We start from the raw sequence: 20,427 nt of genomic DNA on the forward strand, positions 1-20,427 counted from the left end.
GTGCTTCCCGTCGCTGGCAGCGCCCCTTCTCAAGATCGGGTTAGGGTTAGGATGTCGATGGGGTGACTGGCGGCGCGGTGAACCTCGTACTGCGAGCCCCGGCCCCCACCTTTCCTTTATAGCGCTGTGCGACGGAGGCCCACCAACCATGTAGGGTTGGACGCCCCCGATCAGGGCGCGAGAACAAGGCCCAAAAGGCCGTTGGGCCTAACTGGTGGGAGATCAAACCTAACATAAAAAAGTAAACATAGCAGAGTGCCAAATCATATCAATGAGCTAAAGTCCTGTTGCTTCATGATAGATCTATGTATGTCATGCTGTCATGGCAAGTGCGTCGGCCCAGCCACCAGTTCGGCAGCAGCTGCTTAGGGATAAGGTTTGTTAGTTTGTTCGGGTTTGCTAGCAGATAGGATTGATCAGTTATTTGAATAAAATTTTGTTAGTATGCTCCTGGTCTATAAAGGCAGCCAATGAGTTATAGGTTAGGCAAGCAAGAATATGAACCCTAAATAGTTCAGGGCCTCCAAGGGAGGGGCAAACTGGTTTATCTTGCCCTTGTTCTTCCTATTATCCCATCTACCCCAACCAAGTTCATATGACATGCAGCCCTGATGAAAATTGAAAACTTATCTTGATTTGTGGTTGAAGGTTTCATAATTTGACCAATTGGAACTTCTGTTGACGTCATAAAAACCATCATGCATTAGAGAAGATAAACAAGACATTCATATCGATATATATGTACCACTAGAGACTGGTGCTAGTAATAGACTGTTTTGTCTTTGTAGTCGTTATGTAAAATGTTTATCGGCGTGTGGATATATGTAACAGGGGGTTTGTAGTTCAGTTTGTTTTGTGCATGTACAATCTAGGCTTATCTTTCTCATGGCCTTCATCATATCATATATGTTATTGGTGAATCACCTGGTATCGCGTAAATACACGTTTCTTTTTCCAGGTGAAACATCATACGTATGTTTCTGGCAAATCGTGTTCATTCATTTAGTTCAACTATATACTGTATGCTAGAAGATACAAAGTAGATGGTCTATGTTTCTAGCAAATCGCGTTCATTCATTTAGTTCAACTATATACTGTATTCTAGAAGATACAAAGTAGATGGTCTCCACCATAGTTAAAATAGTTGCATTGACTGTGACGTGATGCCCTTAAATTTGATCGGTAATATTGATATCTGCGAATTTGCTTTGCATTGTGTTTACATTGCGGTGGATTCATTTTGTTAACTAACTTTTGTACCCACCTTAGAGCATCATTTAAGCACTTTAGGTACTTAAGTAGGCATAATCAAACTAAGCTGGAACATCAATTTTTTTTTCACTAAACTACACACCAATGGAGAACTTTAGAAATGGTATTTAAGTACCGAAGTAATAAAAAAAAGGGCATACCTAGTGCAGAGAGCTCCCGCTCTGTGCGGGGTCTGGAGAAGGGTATCAGTGGCAAGTCTTACCCTCGCATGTGCAATGCGAGGAGACCACGACTCGAACCCGGGACCTTCCGGTCACAGGCGGTAAGACTCTACCGCTTACACCAGGCCCGCCCTTCTAAGTACCGAAGTAATATCTTGACAAATTTTAGTTAGTTCTGGTGCAACTCTCATATGATATTTGGAACAACGGACTGACTCGTGACTCAACAACAACATCAACATAGCCTTTCAGTCCCAAGCAAGTTGGGGTAGGCCACGGACTGACTCGTGGCTCCTGTACTATTTTCTATGTGTGCGGAGACCTGCATTAATTGTCTGCAAAAGTTGGATTCAAAGTTAGATTCAAAGTTTTACTGTCTCATGGAGGTAGGTCCATCCTGATCAACTCCAGCCTCACTAGTATCCCTATGTATACTATGGGCTTCTACTGGTTACATGAGGGCACACAGAAGAGGTTTGACTCTGCTAGAGGTAGGTTCTGTTGGGAGGGGGCTGGTAATAGGAAAAAATATCACATGGTGAAATGGGAGGCTTTGGCCACTCCCAAGGATTTTGGAGGCCTTGGCTTTGTTGACACCAGGGCCGTCCCGGGAAAATTAGAGGCCCTGTACGATACTAAGAAATGAGGCCTATTAGCCTAGAAAAAAAAAACTAAATATACGATATTATAAAGCATGCAGTATGTTGCAATAAAATATATATCAAGATTCAAGAATGATACCTATATTACATAATCTTTACTTGAATAACATCATTCTTTTAGTGTTCTTTGAAATGAAGTCTTCAATAATATGCTCATAATCAATCTTCTCCAACAGTTCACCTTCAAGTGCTATTATAGCCAAATCATTAAGTCTTTCTTGTGTCATTGTAGAACGCAAATAAGTCTTCAATAGCTTTAACTTAGAAAAGCTTCGCTCTGCTGATGCAACAGTCACAGGAATAGTCAACAAAACTCTATATGCAATAGTTGCATTAGGAAAACAACCATGCTCCTTTAAAAACCGCAAAATTTCAACAGGCCCCATTCTTTCTTCTGGAATGAAGTCTTGTAGAAACTTCAGCTCCATATATAGTTCTTTGGCATCAATATCAGATTTTTCATCCTTTTTAAGGACAGCCTCAAGATTATCACAAGAAGACTTCAAGCTTTGGTTATCCAACGACCGCAATGTTTCCGAAGTAAATAAGAAACCAAAATTTTTTTGGTATTCTTTGTACTGCTCAAATCTTGTTTCCAGAGAGACAATAGCTTGATCAATAAGAGTGTTAAAATACTCTATTCTAAATAACTCCTCTGGAGACATTGTGGCAATATTTGTGTCTTCTGGGTTCTCATCGTGATGCCTCTTTCTTGTAATTTTTCTTTTTTTAGTGAATGTAGTACCAATATCCATCTCAAGTGCAATTTCTTTGGCCGACTCCAAAGCTTGTAAGAAACCAGTTTCCCTATAGCCCTCGAAGAAAGAAATAAGCCCTTTCACTTTCTTGATAGCAACATCAATAAGCATATCCTTTTCTTGCATTTGTTTGCTTACCAAATTAGCAGCATACAGTACCTCATACCAAATAGCAACTGCCACTATAAAGTCATATTGTCCAAGTTCATTATTTGCCAAACCTTTAGCCTCACTACTCTTTGCTGGATCGTTATCAATATCAGATACCTAAATTAAAAGAAGGAAAACATTTTTAATATATGAGATAACCAACAAAAGTACATTATTAAATCAGTACCAATATGAAAATGTTGGATACCTGAAGTAGAGCCTCCCGAATGTCTGCACACTGAAACCTGATAGCTTTAACACTATTAATGCGACTCTCCCATCGTGTTGCTGAAACTGACTTGAGAGTCAGTCCAGTTATGTTTTCTTTTAGTATCTGCCATTTTTTTGTAGAGTTAGCAAATGCTGTGTAGATACGTTGGATGATTCCAAAAAAATCTTTAGCTCTGCCACAAGTCTTAGTAGCCATATCACAAAGTGTTAAATTAAGGCTATGACAACCACAAGCTGAATAAAAAGCTCTAGGATTTACATCCAAAAGCTTCCTTTGTACACCTTGATGTTTTCCTTTCATATTTGAACCATTATCATAGCCTTGTCCTCTCACATTATCTATGTCAAGATCAAGAATCTTTAGCTCATTCTCTAGCACATCAAAAAGTGCTTGTCCAGTCGTGTCATTTACATCTAAGAATCCTAGAAAGGATTCTTCAACATGACCTAATGTTGAGTCCACATATCTTATAATTAAAGACATTTGTTCTTGGTGACTTACATCAGGGGTACAATCAAGTATGACAGAGAAATACTTTGCACTCTTTATCTTCTTAATAATTTCAGACTTAATAGCAGAAGCAAGTAAGTGTATCAACTCATTCTGAATCCTAGGACCAAGATAATGAACGTGAGTTTCATCATTTGTAATCCGGCGGACATGCTCTTGAATAACTGGATCAAATTCAGCCAACATCTCTACTAAGCCCAAAAAATTCCCATTGCTATCATCATATAGTTTGCTGTTACTTCCACGAAATGCAAGATTATGCTTGGCAAGAAATTTTACTATATGGCATAGTAAAATTTCTTGCCAAGCATAATCTTGCATTTCGTGGAAGTAACAGCAAACTATATGATGATAGCAATGGGAATTTTTTGGGCTTAGTAGAGATGTTGGCTGAATTTGATCCAGTTATTCAAGAGCATGTCCGCCGGATTACAAATGATGAAACTCACGTTCATTATCTTGGTCCTAGGATTCAGAATGAGTTGATACACTTACTTGCTTCTGCTATTAAGTCTGAAATTATTAAGAAGATAAAGAGTGCAAAGTATTTCTCTGTCATACTTGATTGTACCCCTGATGTAAGTCACCAAGAACAAATGTCTTTAATTATAAGATATGTGGACTCAACATTAGGTCATGTTGAAGAATCCTTTCTAGGATTCTTAGATGTAAATGACACGACTGGACAAGCACTTTTTGATGTGCTAGAGAATGAGCTAAAGATTCTTGATCTTGACATAGATAATGTGAGAGGACAAGGCTATGATAATGGTTCAAATATGAAAGGAAAACATCAAGGTGTACAAAGGAAGCTTTTGGATGTAAATCCTAGAGCTTTTTATTCAGCTTGTGGTTGTCATAGCCTTAATTTAACACTTTGTGATATGGCTACTAAGACTTGTGGCAGAGCTAAAGATTTTTTTGGAATCATCCAACGTATCTACACAGCATTTGCTAACTCTACAAAAAAATGGCAGATACTAAAAGAAAACATAACTGGACTGACTCTCAAGTCAGTTTCAGCAACACGATGGGAGAGTCGCATTAATAGTGTTAAAGCTATCAGGTTTCAGTGTGCAGACATTCGGGAGGCTCTACTTCAGGTATCCAACATTTTCATATTGGTACTGATTTAATAATGTACTTTTGTTGGTTATCTCATATATTAAAAATGTTTTCCTTCTTTTAATTTAGGTATCTGATATTGATAACGATCCAGCAAAGAGTAGTGAGGCTAAAGGTTTGGCAAATAATGAACTTGGACAATATGACTTTATAGTGGCAGTTGCTATTTGGTATGAGGTACTGTATGCTGCTAATTTGGTAAGCAAACAAATGCAAGAAAAGGATATGCTTATTGATGTTGCTATCAAGAAAGTGAAAGGGCTTATTTCTTTCTTCGAGGGCTATAGGGAAACTGGTTTCTTACAAGCTTTGGAGTCGGCCAAAGAAATTGCACTTGAGATGGATATTGGTACTACATTCACTAAAAAAAGAAAAATTACAAGAAAGAGGCATCACGATGAGAACCCAGAAGACACAAATATTGCCACAATGTCTCCAGAGGAGTTATTTAGAATAGAGTATTTTAACACTCTTATTGATCAAGCTATTGTCTCTCTGGAAACAAGATTTGAGCAGTACAAAGAATACCAAAAAAATTTTGGTTTCTTATTTACTTCGGAAACATTGCGGTCGTTGGATAACCAAAGCTTGAAGTCTTCTTGTGATAATCTTGAGGCTGTCCTTAAAAAGGATGAAAAATCTGATATTGATGCCAAAGAACTATATATGGAGCTGAAGTTTCTACAAGACTTCATTCCAGAAGAAAGAATGGGGCCTGTTGAAATTTTGCGGTTTTTAAAGGAGCATGGTTGTTTTCCTAATGCAACTATTGCATATAGAGTTTTGTTGACTATTCCTGTGACTGTTGCATCAGCAGAGCGAAGCTTTTCTAAGTTAAAGCTATTGAAGACTTATTTGCGTTCTACAATGACACAAGAAAGACTTAATGATTTGGCTATAATAGCACTTGAAGGTGAACTGTTGGAGAAGATTGATTATGAGCATATTATTGAAGACTTCATTTCAAAGAACACTAAAAGAATGATGTTATTCAAGTAAAGATTATGTAATATAGGTATCATTCTTGAATCTTGATATATATTTTATTGCAACATACTGCATGCTTTATAATATCGTATATTTAGTTTTTTTTTCTAGGCTAATAGGCCTCATTTCTTAGTATCGTACAGGGCCTCTAATTTTCCCGGGACGGCCCTGCCTCTATACCATGCTGTTGTGGTGATTCTGGGTCGCGTGGCCGGTGGCCGGTGACCGTTCACGCGACGTTCCCGTTTCAGCGTGATGCGTCGGCTCCTCTTGGGAGTTGAAGAGTTGGAAATAGCTAGCTACCCCTACCCTCCTGTTCTTGGCCAGTTGAGCAGATCAGACACGTTCCTTGTTTTTCTCGATGATGCGCCATGCTCATTGGCCAAGGCAGTCAAACATAGGCTACTGTATATATCGTTCAAACGTTCCCGTTTCAGCATGATGATGCGTCGACTCCTCTTGAGAGTTAAAGAGTTGGAAATAGCTAGCTACCCTCCTCCTCTGTTCCTGGCCAGTTGAGCTGGTCATCAGCCGCGTTCGTTCCTGCACTCCACTTTCTCGATCCACCATGCTCACTGGCAAGGCAGCAACCAAACAGAGGCTACTCTGCATGTCTCTCACTCTCGTATCATTGCTGGTTCGTTTACGTGAGAGAGAAGTACTGCTGACTGGTTCGCGTAAATAGTAGCAATGTGAGGGGGCTGGCCAGCCAGCCCAGCCAGCCCCAGCCCAGAGATCAGGCGGAACTTAAACCATACACACCGAATAACTAACTAACAAATCATACAACAGTTTTACAATGAAACACAGGCAGGACACACTATCCCCCGGTTCAAAATACATGCCGTTTAGGAAATCAACAGTCTACAAGGTGAAGATTCGAACAATAATTTCTGTGGAAATGGAAAGATGCCAGTTCTTTCAAAGAAAACCAACCAGGTTAAAAAAATAACAAACTTTTCCTAGTGAATCTAATGATATCTATCACTGTTGCATTGTCATTCAAAGTAGTTTTGTACTCCGTATGTAGAGATGGCCATATACAGCAGAGTGGGGAGGAGAGCCACACTCCACGGCAGAGTCGGAAGCATGGTGAGGACGCTTGCGCTGGCGCCGCCGCCGGCCACCGGCGCCGAGCTGTTCACGCCAGAGGACATGGAGTCTGAGGACTCCATGTGGGCTCTGTACGACCGCTGGGGCGCACGTTACGGGGTGGTGCGCGACGCCGGCGACAAGCTCCGGCGCTTCGGCATCTTCAAGGAGACGGCGCGCCGCGTGTACGCCGCCCACCCCGGCGACAAGCACTACGTGCTCGGCCTCAACATCTTCGCGGACATGGCGACCGACGAGTTTCGTGCCGCCTACGCCTGTGAGAGGTCCCGTCGATGGCGGGGAGCGCCACGTCAACGTCGGCGGGAAGCTGATCACCGTCACGCCGCCGCCGCCGCCAGCGGCGGAAGAAAAGGCGGCACTGCCGGATAGCATCGACTGGCGCACAGCCGACTGCAATGGCCACCCGTGCGTGACCAAGGTGAAGGACCAGGCTTACTGCGGATGCTGCTGCTTGGCCATGGCAGCAGCCGCGGCGCTAGAGAGCGTGCACGCCATACAGCGCAACGACAGTCTGTTGGACCTGTCGGTGCAGCAGCTGGTGGACTGCGACACCAGCAACGCTGGCTGCAGAGGCGGCTTCGCTTTCAAGGCGTTCAATTACATCATCAGCAACGGCGGCCTCGCGTCCGAAGCCGCCTACCCGTACAGGGGATGGCGCGACACATGCCAGGCCGCTGCCAACTCCCCCGTCGTGGCCATGGCCGGGTTCAACCGGGTCGCGGCGTTCTTGGAGTTCGATCTGATGTTTGCAGTGAAGTTCGTTCCTGTGGTGGTTGCCATGGACGGCTCCGACGATTCCTCCAAGAACTACGCCGGTGGCGTGTACCGAGGACCGTGTGGTCACTCGCTGAACCACGAGACGCTTCTCGTTGGGTACGGCACCACCGACGACTGGGATTACGATTACTGGATCGTCAAGAACAGCTATGGAGAAGGTTGGGGCGAGAACGGCTACATGCGGATGCAACGCAACATCAACCGCGATACAGAAGACTCCTTGGGTATGTGCGGCATCCTTCTGGATAGCATTTACCCCTACATGGAATGGATTGACTACCCCTAGTGTGTGTAGCTGAACTTCAATGGCTACGGATGTTATTGAAATTTAGCTTGCTTAGTTGCAGATGTTCTGTCTTTTCTGAATCTGTTATGTCTGAACTTTAGTTGGGTTCGTTGGGTGTAGTTGTATTGCTGCTGGTATCCCCAGCGTTTCATATACCTTGATGGATTGACTACCCCAAGTGTGTAGCTGAACTTCGATGGCTACTGTCAGCAGAAGCAACTCCATAACGGCTGAGGCACCTGGCATATCGGATCTGCAACAGCCTCAACAGCTCGCGCGCACTTCACGCGCACGCCGCGCCCTTGCATGCGCGCTCGCCACGCCAGTGACTCGCTCACCACGCTCTCGCGTGCCCGGTCCTCACGCTGCCTGCATGTCCGCTAGGCGCGCTCGCCCGTTCTCAGTGTACAGCACGGCCAAAGGCCCCGGATGTAATCCTATATATGTATACTGTAAATGATCAATGAAAGCTGTCCAGTTGTGCAATCTTATTCTACATGGTATCAGACGCCTCCGATCCTACTCTCTCTCCAGCACATTCAACTTCCGCTCCCATGGCTCCCTCTTCTCACGCCTCTGATTCTTCTTCCGACGACGGCTTCTCCGTCGCACCAGCCACCTCGTCTCAGATCCAAGGGATCTCTATTCGCCACCATGTTCCCGTCATTCTTGACATGGACGATGGCAACTTCGGCCAGTGGCGCCATTTCTTCGAGTCCGCCCTGCAAGTTCGGGCTGGAGGATCACGTCCGCACCACTGCGTCGAACGACGTCCGCGATCGCGAGTGGCGCCGGATCGATTCCTGCGTCGTCAACTGGATCCTCGCGACGGTCTCCAAGGGCGTCTACGACGTCGTGCGCCGTGACAACCACAACGCGTTCTCCCTCTGGCACGCAGTCGAGGCGCTCTTCCACGACAACGAACTGCAACGTGTCGTCTTCCTCGAAACCGAACTGCGCTCTCTCCAACAAGGCGACATGTCGATGAACGATTACTGCACCAAGTTGAAGCGCATCGCCGACCAGCTGCGTGACATCGGCCACGCCGTCTCCGAGCCGAGCCAGGTGCTGAACCTCCTCCGCGGCCTCAATCCCCGGTACCGCTACGTCAAGCCGGTGATCACCTCCAAGTTCCCGCCGCACACCTTCCAAAGCGCCCGCTCTTTCCTCATCCTCGAGGAGCTCAGCTTCCAGCACGACTCCAACGCCGAGGCTGGACAAGGCTACTCACTTGACAGCCCATGGTGACCACAGCGGCGGCTCCAACAAGCTCCGACCCCACGCTTCCTCCAGGCGCCAAGGATGGCTCCTCCGCTCCTCTGCGTCCGCGATCCAAGCAAAATGGTCGATTCCGGCAACAGGCAACACGGCGGTGGGCAACATGGCGCTCCAAACAAATCAGGTCTGATCGGCGTCGTGGCCCGAGGCAACGGCGGTGGCGGCGGTGGCTCGTCCTCTGAACAGCGCCAACAACTCCACCGACCAGTCCGCGCCATGGCCGCGGGCTACAACCCATGGCAGGGCATGTGCAGGATTGGCCCATGCCCTTCCGTGGCCCCACGGCGGCCGGCGTTTGGGCCCCCCCCACCGTTCTCAGCCGCAACAGGCGATTGGCAGCCGCTGCCCACCCCTCCAACGGTTCGACAACAGTGCCCTCTAACGGGTGCTGAACACGTCCGGCGTTCCTCACCAATCCACCCAGCGCCGCCGACTGGTATTCGACACTGGAGCCACTTCGCACATGTCGTCCTCTCCCGGTAACCTCATTCCCTCCACCCTACAACCATCATCTTCCATCATCACAGTGGGCAATGGTGCTCGTGTTCCAGTCACACACCAAGCACAAACGTTCATTCCCACTGTCACCAAATCTCTCCGTTTAAATGATGTTCTTGTTTCTCCAAATCTTATTAAGAACTTGATCTCAGTTCGTCGTTTAACACGTGACAACAATGTTTCTATTGAATTTGACCCTTTTGGCTTTTCCATAAAGGATCTTCCTACCAAGGTGGAGATGCTCCGATGTGAGAGCAGCGGTGATCTCTACCCTCTCCGGCCTCCACGCCACCAAGCTCTTCACATGTCCTTGGCGACGTCCCTGTGGCATCAGCGGCTGGGACACCCAGGACATCCAGCTACCTCTCAAATTCTGCATAATTTTGTTTTTCGTTGTAATAAGGCTGATGCTCATTCCTGTTCGTCATGCCGGCTAGGCAAACACACTCGCCTGCCATTTGATGCATCTACATCACAGTCCTTCTTCCCATTTCAGCTAGTGCATTCCGACGTTTGGACCTCGCCTGTGTTCAGCTACTCAGGTTATAAATATTATGTTGTGTTCCTCAATGATTACACTCACTATCTATGGACAATTCCATTACGCAATAAGTCTGATGTCCTTTCAACCATCCGTGCGTTCATCTCATATGTACATACTCAGTTCCGTCTGCCAATCCTCGCTTTTCAGACGGACAATGGCAGGGAGTATGACTCCACTGCTATGCGCCTTCTGCTCTCTTCTCTTGGCACTCAGCTACGGCTTTCGTGCCCTTACACATCGCAACAAAACGGGAAGGCTGAGCGCGTGCTACGCACTGTTAACGATTGTCTGCGAACTCTGTTGATTCACAGTACAGCTCCCTTGAAGTTTTGGGCCGAGGCGCTCGCCACGGCGACACACCTGATCAACCGCCGTCCGTGCCGAGCCACCGGAACCATGACACCGTACGAGCTGCTGTTCGGTACACCTCCGTCCTACGACGCGCTTCGCATTTTTGGCTGCCGCTGCTTCCCCAACACCATCGCCATGTCGAGTCACAAACTCGCCGCGCGTTCTACGCCATGCGTCTTCATCGGCTATCCGGCGGATCACCGTGGCTATCGCTGCTACGAGATCGCGACGGGATGCGTCATCACCTCGAGGCATGTCGTGTTCGACGAAGCATGCTTTCCCTTCCGCGCCACTGCATCTCCACGCGACGTGCCGGCGCAGGTGGACAATGATCCTCCACCAACCCCTCGTGACGCCTAGGGCGCCGCACACGCCGCGTCGCGACCGTGGACTCCACCACCATCGCCACCTCCAACGGTGCATCACCCACCTCGACGGTCTACTCGTGGACGCATTGCACCGCAGCAGTCGCCCTCACCGATCGTCGACGACGCTGCACCATCAACACCGTCTACTACCAATCTAGTGGTGTCCAGCTCCAATACATCATCTACGGCCGGTGATCGAGCGACAACGCCCACGACGCTCGGTGCCTCGTCTCCACCGCGCGACGTCGAGCCGCCCGGACACCCGATGATCACTCGTGCTCGTGCCGGGATCCACAAACCCAACACCAAATATGCCATGACGGTGTCCACAGACGTCTCACCCATCCCTCGGAGTGTCCGCAGCGCTGTCAAGGACCCCCATTGGTATGCTGCTATGAAATTGGAGTTCGATGCATTGCAGGCAAACAAAACCTGGACACTCGTTCCACGGCCGCTAGGTGCTCGTGTCATCACGGGCAAATGGGTGTTCAAGCACAAGATGAATCCGGACGGGTCACTTGAGTGCTACAAAGCTCGGTGGGTCATTCACGGCTTCAACCAGCGGCCCGACATCGACTTCGGCGAAACGTTCTCGCCGGTGGTCAAGCTGGCCACGATCCGCACTGTACTGACGATCGTGGCGACGAACAACTGGCCTGCACACCAGCTCGATGTCTCCAATGCATTCCTCCATGGTAACTTGCAGGAACAGGTGTACAGCCAGCAGCCCACTGGGTTCGTCGATCCACAACGACCCGACGACGTCTGCCTCCTCTCACGCTCGCTCTATGGCCTACGTCAAGCACCGCGGGCATGGTTCGACCGCTTTGTCGGCCATGTCACGAGCCTGGGCTTTGTTCAGTCGAAGGCAGATTCCTCACTCTTCATCTACCATCGCAATGGCGCGACGGCGTATCTTCTTTTGTACGTCGACGACATGATACTCTCGGCGTCGACGACAGCACTCCTCCGCCACGTCATCGCTAGGCTACATGACGTCTTTGCAGTGAAGGACATGGGGCCGGTACGGCATTTTCTGGGCATCAACGTCAGGCGAACCACGACAGGCTTCTTCCTCTCGCAAGCTTCATACGCTGAGGAGCTGCTGGAGCGAGCGAGAATGGTGAACTGTAAACCAGTCACCACACCTGCAGACACCAAGTCCAAAGCCTCGTCGGCCGACGGCAAGCTGATCGTCGACGCCACGGCCTACCGCAGCGTCGCTGGCGCGTTGCAGTACCTGACGATCACGCGACCGGACATCGCCTACGCCGTGCAACAAGTATGTTTGCACATGCATGCGCCGCGCGACGTTCACCAAACGATGCTGAAACGCATTCTCCGCTACATCAAGGGCACGATGGCTCTTGGCATCCAGCTGCGCACCGCACCGACACCGACGATCACCGCCTACTCCGACGCGGATTGGGCCGGCTGCCCAGACACGCGCCGTTCTACGTCCGGGTTTTGCGTCTTCTTCGGCACCTCGCTCATCTCGTGGTCCTCAAAGCGACAAAACACCGTGTCGCGTTCGAGTGCCGAAGCTGAGTACCGCGCCATCGCCAACGCCGTCTCCGAGTGCTCGTGGCTACGCCATCTTCTCGGCGAGCTCCTCGTCAAGGTTCCCTCTGCGACATTGGCCTTCTGCGACAACATCTCTTCGGTGTACATGTTCCGGAACCCCGTCCATCATCGGCGAACCAAACACATAGAGCTCGACATCCACTTCGTCCGAGAGAAGGTCGCCATTGGAGAACTTCGTGTCACGCACGTTCCTAGTGCGCGTCAACTCGCTGACGTGTTCACGAAGGGACTACCATCAACGTTATTCCTCGACTTCCGGGACAGCCTCTCCGTCACCGCCGGCGACGTCCAGACTGCGGGGGGGGGGGGGGGGGGGGGGTGTCAGCAGAAGCAACTCCATAACGGCTGAGGCACCCTGGCATATCGGATCTGCAACAGCCTCAACAGCTCGCGCGCACTTCACGCGCACGCTGCGCCCTTGCATGCGCGCTCGCCGCGCCAGTGACTCGCTCACCACGCTCTCGCGTGCCCGGTCCTCGCGCTGCCTGCATGTCCGCTAGGCGCGCTCGCCCGTTCTCAGTGTACAGCACGGCCAAAGGCCCCGGATGTAATCCTATATATGTATACTGTAAATGATCAATGAAAGTTGTCCAGTTGTGCAATCTTATTCTACAGCTACGGATGTTATTGAAATTTAGCTTGCTTAGTTGCAGATGTTCTGTGTCTTTTATGAATTCTGTTATGTCTGAACTTTAGTTGGGTTCGTTGGGTGGAGTTGTATTGCTGCTGGTATCCCCAGCGTTTCGTGTACCTTGATGCTTTCTTAAAAGCTGAGTTTCACTGTGAAGGGAACTGTGATCAGGTCTGGTGGTGTCAAGATGATTTTTTGAGGAAAACAGGAGGGTGCAAGCCCCTACTGTGCTTTTATTATAATTGAACAAGTGTTTACAACAAAGTTTATGATACAAAGAAAGTAAGAAAGAAAATTAAAGCTATTACACATGCTTCTAGCCGTTGACTAATTGAGGGTACATAAGCTTTCTTTGCTCTAAGAATAACCCGAGCAAAATCTCTCCTGAAATGACACTTGGCATTACTGATTTGTGGCTGCACATTCCTGAAAATTGCATCTTTCCTAACTGATCAGATAGCCCAACTCATTGAAATAATTATCTCCATGGAGAAAGGAACACCAAGCTGAACTCTGAATGAAGTGATTGTATCAAAAGGATCAGCAGAGTTATGAATGACAAGGCCTAGAGTACTCCAACACTCCACTGCAAACTGAAAATCAAGAAAGAGATGCGACCGAGTTTCTTCTGATGTTGGGCTGCAAACGGCACAATTAAAGTCATCCAGATGCATATGTTTCCTTCTCAGCAAATTTCTAGTGCTGAGCCTATCTTTCATTAACAACCAGAAGCAAATTTCTAGTGCACCATATATATATACATTGCTGCAATCACACACGCAGTGAACTAAACCAACCGAGAAGTTGGTAAGTCAACAACTTATGCAAATCTCCATTCTAACCTCCAATGTTTTATGTACACTTGCTCCATTACATCCATCCAATCAGTGTTTGCAGTTATAAGTCAAGTTGCCCAATCAATACTAAGAATGATGAATCGAGCTATCTAATCAATACTAAGAATGCTCTGAATACTCATTGCTTGACCCATTGGAGTCTTCCTCAAGTGTACCAGTAAGAAAATGATGCTCCTGCAGAGCACTTTCACAAGCTTCCCTGCATGTCCACGGGATACGCTTCTGTTAACAGACTTTAACAGCCAGAAACTTCAACTGATCAGCCATATCAAGATAAGAAGTGCTTGATCTAAAGCAAAATGATAGTGCTATGTTGTTTTAGGTTTAATATCTAACATACTTCAGACTTTGCATCCTCCATAGCCGTTCAGTGGAATGCTTCTCCCAATCTAAGTATTTTGCCTTCGCAAGGACCTGCCAAATTTCCTCGCCATTTCATCCGTTGAATTCGCGGACTTCAAGAGAATCAGAGCCTGTTTCCCATGATAAGACGAGCAAGAGCTTAGAAATAATGTGACAGGACAAGACATCAGTAGCCGGAGTCAAAACAAGGTACTAAACAAGGATGTCAATACATAGTTGTAGTGTGTAGTGACCCAGCCCTTAGCAAAGGAACCAGGCATCCCCATAGCCTTAGCATGTCACTAGTTACTAGTAGTATATACGGAGTAGGTTGTTATTACAACTCTTAACTCAGTGGCACTTCACAGTTGGCAGGAAGAGGCGCCCAGGAATATACTAATTTTTACACATTTATTACATCACTGTGCTTCTACTTCTCAAAAGTAAAGTACCGACAAGGAACAATACATCCACCACAGAACAGAGGAAACAGAATATCAAGATAATATTATGCGATTATTAATTATAGTTGAGTACTATCGACCACTGGTATTGAAAGGTTTGAGTAAATGGAAACAGGTATAGATATGTCGGAATTGCATTACAAGGTGAAGAAAACAACTTTAGATTAACAACAAACAAGGTAAGTACAACTTAGATGCATGAAACAACCACATGTTTGAACAAGCACAGTGGGACGACAGCCAGCATAATTCGGGATGTCGCGGTCTCCTCGCATTGCACAGGCGAGGGTAAGGCTTGCCACTAACACCCTTCCCCAGACCCCGCACAGAGCGGGAGCTCTCTGCACTGGGTACAGGGGGTATTTCCGAGCTGCACAGGCACGCTGGTATGATCGTGGTTTTGATGCTTGTCTAATGGAAGCATTAGCGTGCCGGGACGGGTTAGTGTTGGTGAAGCAACAGGGTATACAGCATGTATGGCTGGAAACCGATTGTTTGGAGCTTGTCAACCTGTGGAAGAAGGACGACCAGCGATCCATTGTTGATCCAGTTTTAAAGGAGATTGATGACCTCAGGCTTGCCTTTCAAGATTTCTCTTTTTCTTATATTATTAGTAGATCTTATAATAAAGTAGCACATGTTTTAGCTAAACAAGTATCGAGCACTCATCGCACGGAGATGTGGCATGTAACTCCGCGTGTGTGCTCGACCTGATACTCTTTGAAGCCTCGGCCGGTTGATGGTAATGGAAGGCAAGCAATTCACAAAACCAAAAAAAAAAAAAAACTTTCAAGTTAACTATTATGGTAATTGTTCCTCAGAGGTCAGCGCCATTTCACATCTGCTATGGTAGTACATATTGGGATGTTTTATTTATCATAAATGGAAGTTAGTGCATCTTAAATTAAATATGGAAGTTAGTGCATCTAGTTGGTGTTTCAGGGGCAAGATGTAATCATGACAAGACAGGCAAAAATGGCTCCATATGCGTTGAATCTAATTACTCCTACACAAGGAAACTCCTTGAGAATTCACATAATGCGTACAAGGGACAAATGAGGAACCTTTTCGAATTCCTTGATAGCAAGAGCAGACTCTTCCTTCTCGAGCAGTGCACACCCCAGCAGATAGTGCCCCTACATCACACAAGGAACAGAGCAATCGCGTGGCCTCACTGGTGACTTTTGTGTCTTTATTTATCATCGAACGGTTAGTTAAGGATAGTGATTACATATAGTGGTTAGTTGAAGTTGGCACATTAGTTTTGAGAGGAAAGAAGAAATAAGAATGTGACCTTGACTAAAGTGTGATCAAGCGCGAGAGCCTTCCTGCTGTCCTCTTCGACCTTGGCCCACTCCCTGTGCACAAGATTTCAGATATTCGTTTCTGTCTTGCCAAAAAAGAAAGGGAGGGGGAGGGGGGTAGCAATTACTAGCAAACAGTAAACTCACTCACTTGAACTTGAAATGGCATAGGGCCCGATTCATCCAGTAGACGGCGACGTTGGGGCAGAGCGCAATTGCCTGGCGACGAAACACAGATTAGGCAGTCAAGTTTCATCAAGAAACAACCAACCAATGAGAAGAAGACAAATCTTTCGGAATCGCTCCCAGAACCACAGAAACAGGGTTCGTGTAACACACGGCACGGAACTAAAGAGAATAAGAAGACCTGCAGGGGATCAAAGGACAGGAGGACGACGGAGCGCATTCTGAAATAGGAAGGAATCTCTGAGCTCAGGCCACAGCCAACTCGCGAGAGTGGGAGGGCACGGGGGAATTTTGGGGAAGTCAGGGAAGAGGGCACCGTGAGGTGTCTTGCCTCGGTGTAGCAGTCGATGGCGGCGCCGAGGCGGGCCTTCTTGAAGCAGACGTTGCCCTCGATCCGGCGGAGCTCCGCCTGGTGAGCCACGCCGTCCCCGCCCGCCGCCATGGCTTTGGTGGCTTCCCCTCCAGAGTCCGGACAGACAGCAGCAGGGAAGAGAAGGGAAGTGACGCCAAACAAGTATGAAGATGTGGTAACTAACGTCTTCAATCAAACAAGGAAAGATGTGGTAACTAACTTCTTTCAATACTCAATCTGTTCAAAAGAAAAAACTTGCATTAATAAGGAGTTAAACAATTTTAAGGTTAACTTTAATTAATATATAAAAAATACTAACATTATAATACCGAATAAGTATAGGTATTATTAGATTATTGTAGAATAAAATTTTCAAAGTAAATCTATTTGTTAAATAAAAAAATAGTGAACCTATTTGAAGGCATAAATATTGACATTATTTTTTCTATTAATTTAGTTAGATTTTAGTTCAAATCTAGAATTAGATTCTTTTTGGGCGATGATTGTGGACGTAACGTTGCGTAGTTTTTTAGGATATGGGCATACGGCACCCATTATTGAATAGTTTTTCCGTAACCATCATTTCAACAGTACTTCAATTCAATTCATGATCTAAATACACCTATATCTATGCCTAATAATAAAGAAGCAAAATTTATGTTCTTTTTTTATCCATCCCCCCCAGTACTTGTCACGTTCGTAAACCTGGGTCCATCAGGGACCGGTTTCCCAAACAAAAACCCGGCCTAAGCAGACAGCACGCAACTTATGGGCCGGCCCAAGTATCGGAGCGACAGACCGGGGGAGTGATCAAATCTCTGACCGGAAGGTCAGGCCGAGGAGGAACAGCACCCGTTTTCCGACTTTGGCCCATCTCTCCGACCAGAGAGCTCGCTTCGGTCATCAGCCCGTCTCCGGACACCCTCTTTGACCGGAAGGTCTAGCCAAAAGCACCGCTTCCCACTCCGACCCCGCACTCTTTGACCGGGGATACGCCTAACCCCTGCTCACCGCTCTTCTCCGACTGGCACGATCAGAGCCGACTGAGATCAACCGACCGGGGACGCCCGCTCAGTAGGGACCAGGAGACGTGCGGAGAAAGTAGGGCAAGGCGCACAAGTCAAACCACGATACCAGGGACCATACCCTGTACACCTGCAGAAATAGTACTCTGCAACCGTCCTGACACAAACAATGTTGTAGGCACCTACATTTCCCCTACAGTATTGTGGGCGCCATTAAACTCCCATACGGTAAGGCTCCCCTCACATGCCTCTGGGTATCGACAGTGTTGTGGGCGTCAGGATTTAACGTACCGAGTACACATAGTGAAACTCCTCACATGCCTCTGGACATCAACAGTATATGCGGTATCGACATCTGCCATATCCAAACAAGAATGATGGAACCTCCCATGTGCATCTGACATCCAACAGTGTTGTGGGCGCCTACCATCATCTTGTACCCGTCAGCGTGGGTAACCGCTTAGAAGCATTCGTACTCTCTCCCTCTCACTTGTAAGGCCATCCCCTTTATTTATAAAAGGGGATGTGCTCTCTCCCAATAGACCAGAGTTGATTCATGCTCAGCCCCTTTAGATTTATTAGATCGATCAAGTTCACTAGCTCACAACCACAGAACCGCCAGGTTCGGACCTCAAGCACACGCTTAAATAGATAGCCCATAGCGGAGCTCCTGTCACTCTCGGCCCTTCCGACTGAAGCCGACCGAACCTCTTGTACACCCCATCTTTCTCCTTCTTGTTTGTAACCCCACTGTAGACTTCGAGCACCTGGGCTCAGGAATAAAGTCACCGACCGACTCAAACTAGACGTAGGGCACGTTGCCTGAACCAATATAAACCATGTGTCATTGAGTGCTAGGCCACCTCCGATCACAACATACGACAAAGCTACAAATATTTACGTATTGGTCACTTTCTGCACCGACAGTTGGCGCCGTCCGTGAGGAAGACGCTGTATGTTCAACACTTTTTGGTCATCAGATGGTCCACTTTTTCACCACCCTCGCCGTGGCAGGCTTAGGCAATACAATTTGTTTCGACTCGCTGGAGTTTCCCGCACTCTCACCTGTTGGAAGGTAGGTTCCACTCGTCTTTGAGCCATCCCAGACCTTCCTCTTCGGAAGCCTGGACTTCGTCGTCGACCGGCTCGGCGTACTACACCTCCGCGAGGAGGCACTCATTCCGGCACCCGTCGGAAGGGCGCCCTCCATCGACTCCGGCACGCACGACTTCAACGATGCGGCATCTGCGCTTCATTCCGAGCAAACTCTCTGCCCAAACCCCGCTGTAAGTAATATGTGTACTGTTATTTACTCTTTATCTACTATCTCCCGCCGATCATCCGGAGGGACCGTATTGCCCGCACAACGAACATCGTATGATCGGTTCCCATACGGCCTCGCATCCCCCGTGGATGCGTACGCTCAGGGGCTCCGAAGGATGCTGGCGCCGTCCCCCCTCACATCCGCATTCATGGAAATGGCGAGCTATGCTCCTGCCACTCTCCATGAACTCCTGGATGATGAGGGTGAGAGCGATGGCTCTAGCATCGGCGATGTGGCACCATGCCACCGTCCGTCCTGGGAGTACGCTATGGCGGACGCTCCGAGACAGCGACCGGTGGTTGTGGAATATACGCATACTCACACACCTCCAGACCCACCTGTGGGGGGCCTCACTTCTGCGCAAGTGCACGCCAAGGAATTACGGCAACGGCGGCAGAACCAGCCGCCGCCTGCGCTGGTGCATTTGGTACAACCGTACAACCCATTGTGCCCCATGCACATGGCCCGACGGGTGGCGCCCGGGGTCACGCCTATCAAGTCTAACACGACATCATGAATGAGGGGAACGATCTCCCACAGTTCGCTCGGGTTGGCCAGAACATTGTTGATGCAGCAATGCTTCTATGCGGCGTTCTCGAACCCATCAACCCCTAAGAGTGGGCAATCTATCAGAACCTCCAGGTTCTAGTAGAAGCCGTCGTCGTTTAATAGGCGAAAAGCTCTGTATCGCGACTCCGACACGCACCCTCTCTCCCCATCGGGGGAACGGGGACGCGTTAGATGGATCGTTCCATCCGCTCGCCGCTACAGCCACTAGGTGTGGCTCGGGGGGTGGCAGTCGTGCCATGGTCTAGCCTGGCGCCTGCTCCACACCGACTATCAGTACATGAGCGGCCCTACCCGCACCAGGACGCTTGTAGCATCATCAGCAACCGACATCAGGCCCGACACGATGATGATGTCCACCGTGCGACGGCAAGAGCAGGCGGCATGGATCCTAGCCAAACCATCGAGGGGAGAGGTGAAACGTGCCCCAGGCGCGGTCACCAGCCAGACGACCAGAGTCCCAGCCCTAAGGGCCCGGGACCACGTGCCTTCAGCCAGCGTATCTGGAGAGCACCGTTCCCACAGCGTTTTCAACCACCCACCAACATCGCCAAATACACCGGGGAGACAAACCCAGGCTGTAAGGAAAATGGACCCTTGGTCCATTTACTTTGGATTTTGGTGTTTGATGACCAACACAACCAAATTGGACTAATGAATTTGCAAGTGTTTATTTTGTAGTTCAATAGAGTGCAAGACGTGACTTGGACGAAGGCGAC

At 48.1% G+C, this 20,427-nt stretch overlaps 3 protein-coding genes and 1 pseudogene across 3 annotated transcripts; 2 read left to right on the top strand and 2 right to left on the bottom strand.

The window, feature by feature from the left end:
* Positions 1-2,190: 2,190 nt before the first annotated feature.
* On the bottom strand, positions 2,191-3,931 carry LOC136456051 (uncharacterized). Its single transcript, XM_066455812.1, has 3 exons — positions 3,494-3,931; positions 3,212-3,337; positions 2,191-3,120 (listed from the first exon to the last, which is right to left on the bottom strand). Exons 1-3 carry the CDS (start codon positions 3,929-3,931, stop codon positions 2,191-2,193), a joined length of 1,494 nt encoding a protein of 497 aa, XP_066311909.1.
* Positions 3,932-3,993: 62 nt separating this feature from the next.
* On the top strand, positions 3,994-5,869 carry LOC136456060 (uncharacterized). The gene is made up of 3 exons (XM_066455822.1): positions 3,994-4,566; positions 4,723-4,848; positions 4,940-5,869. Exons 1-3 carry the CDS (start codon positions 3,994-3,996, stop codon positions 5,867-5,869), a joined length of 1,629 nt encoding a protein of 542 aa, XP_066311919.1.
* A 1,558-nt stretch (positions 5,870-7,427) lies between these two features.
* Positions 7,428-8,033, top strand: LOC136456068 (zingipain-2-like). The gene has a single exon (XM_066455829.1). The coding sequence runs from the start codon at positions 7,428-7,430 to the stop codon at positions 8,031-8,033; it is 606 nt and encodes a 201-aa protein (XP_066311926.1).
* A 5,456-nt stretch (positions 8,034-13,489) lies between these two features.
* Positions 13,490-16,968, bottom strand: LOC136482409 (E3 ubiquitin-protein ligase CHIP-like; annotated as a pseudogene).
* Positions 16,969-20,427: the final 3,459 nt, after the last annotated feature.

Source organism: Miscanthus floridulus, chromosome 1, assembly GCF_019320115.1.
Source record: "Miscanthus floridulus cultivar M001 chromosome 1, ASM1932011v1, whole genome shotgun sequence".
Lineage (NCBI taxonomy): Eukaryota > Viridiplantae > Streptophyta > Magnoliopsida > Poales > Poaceae > Miscanthus > Miscanthus floridulus.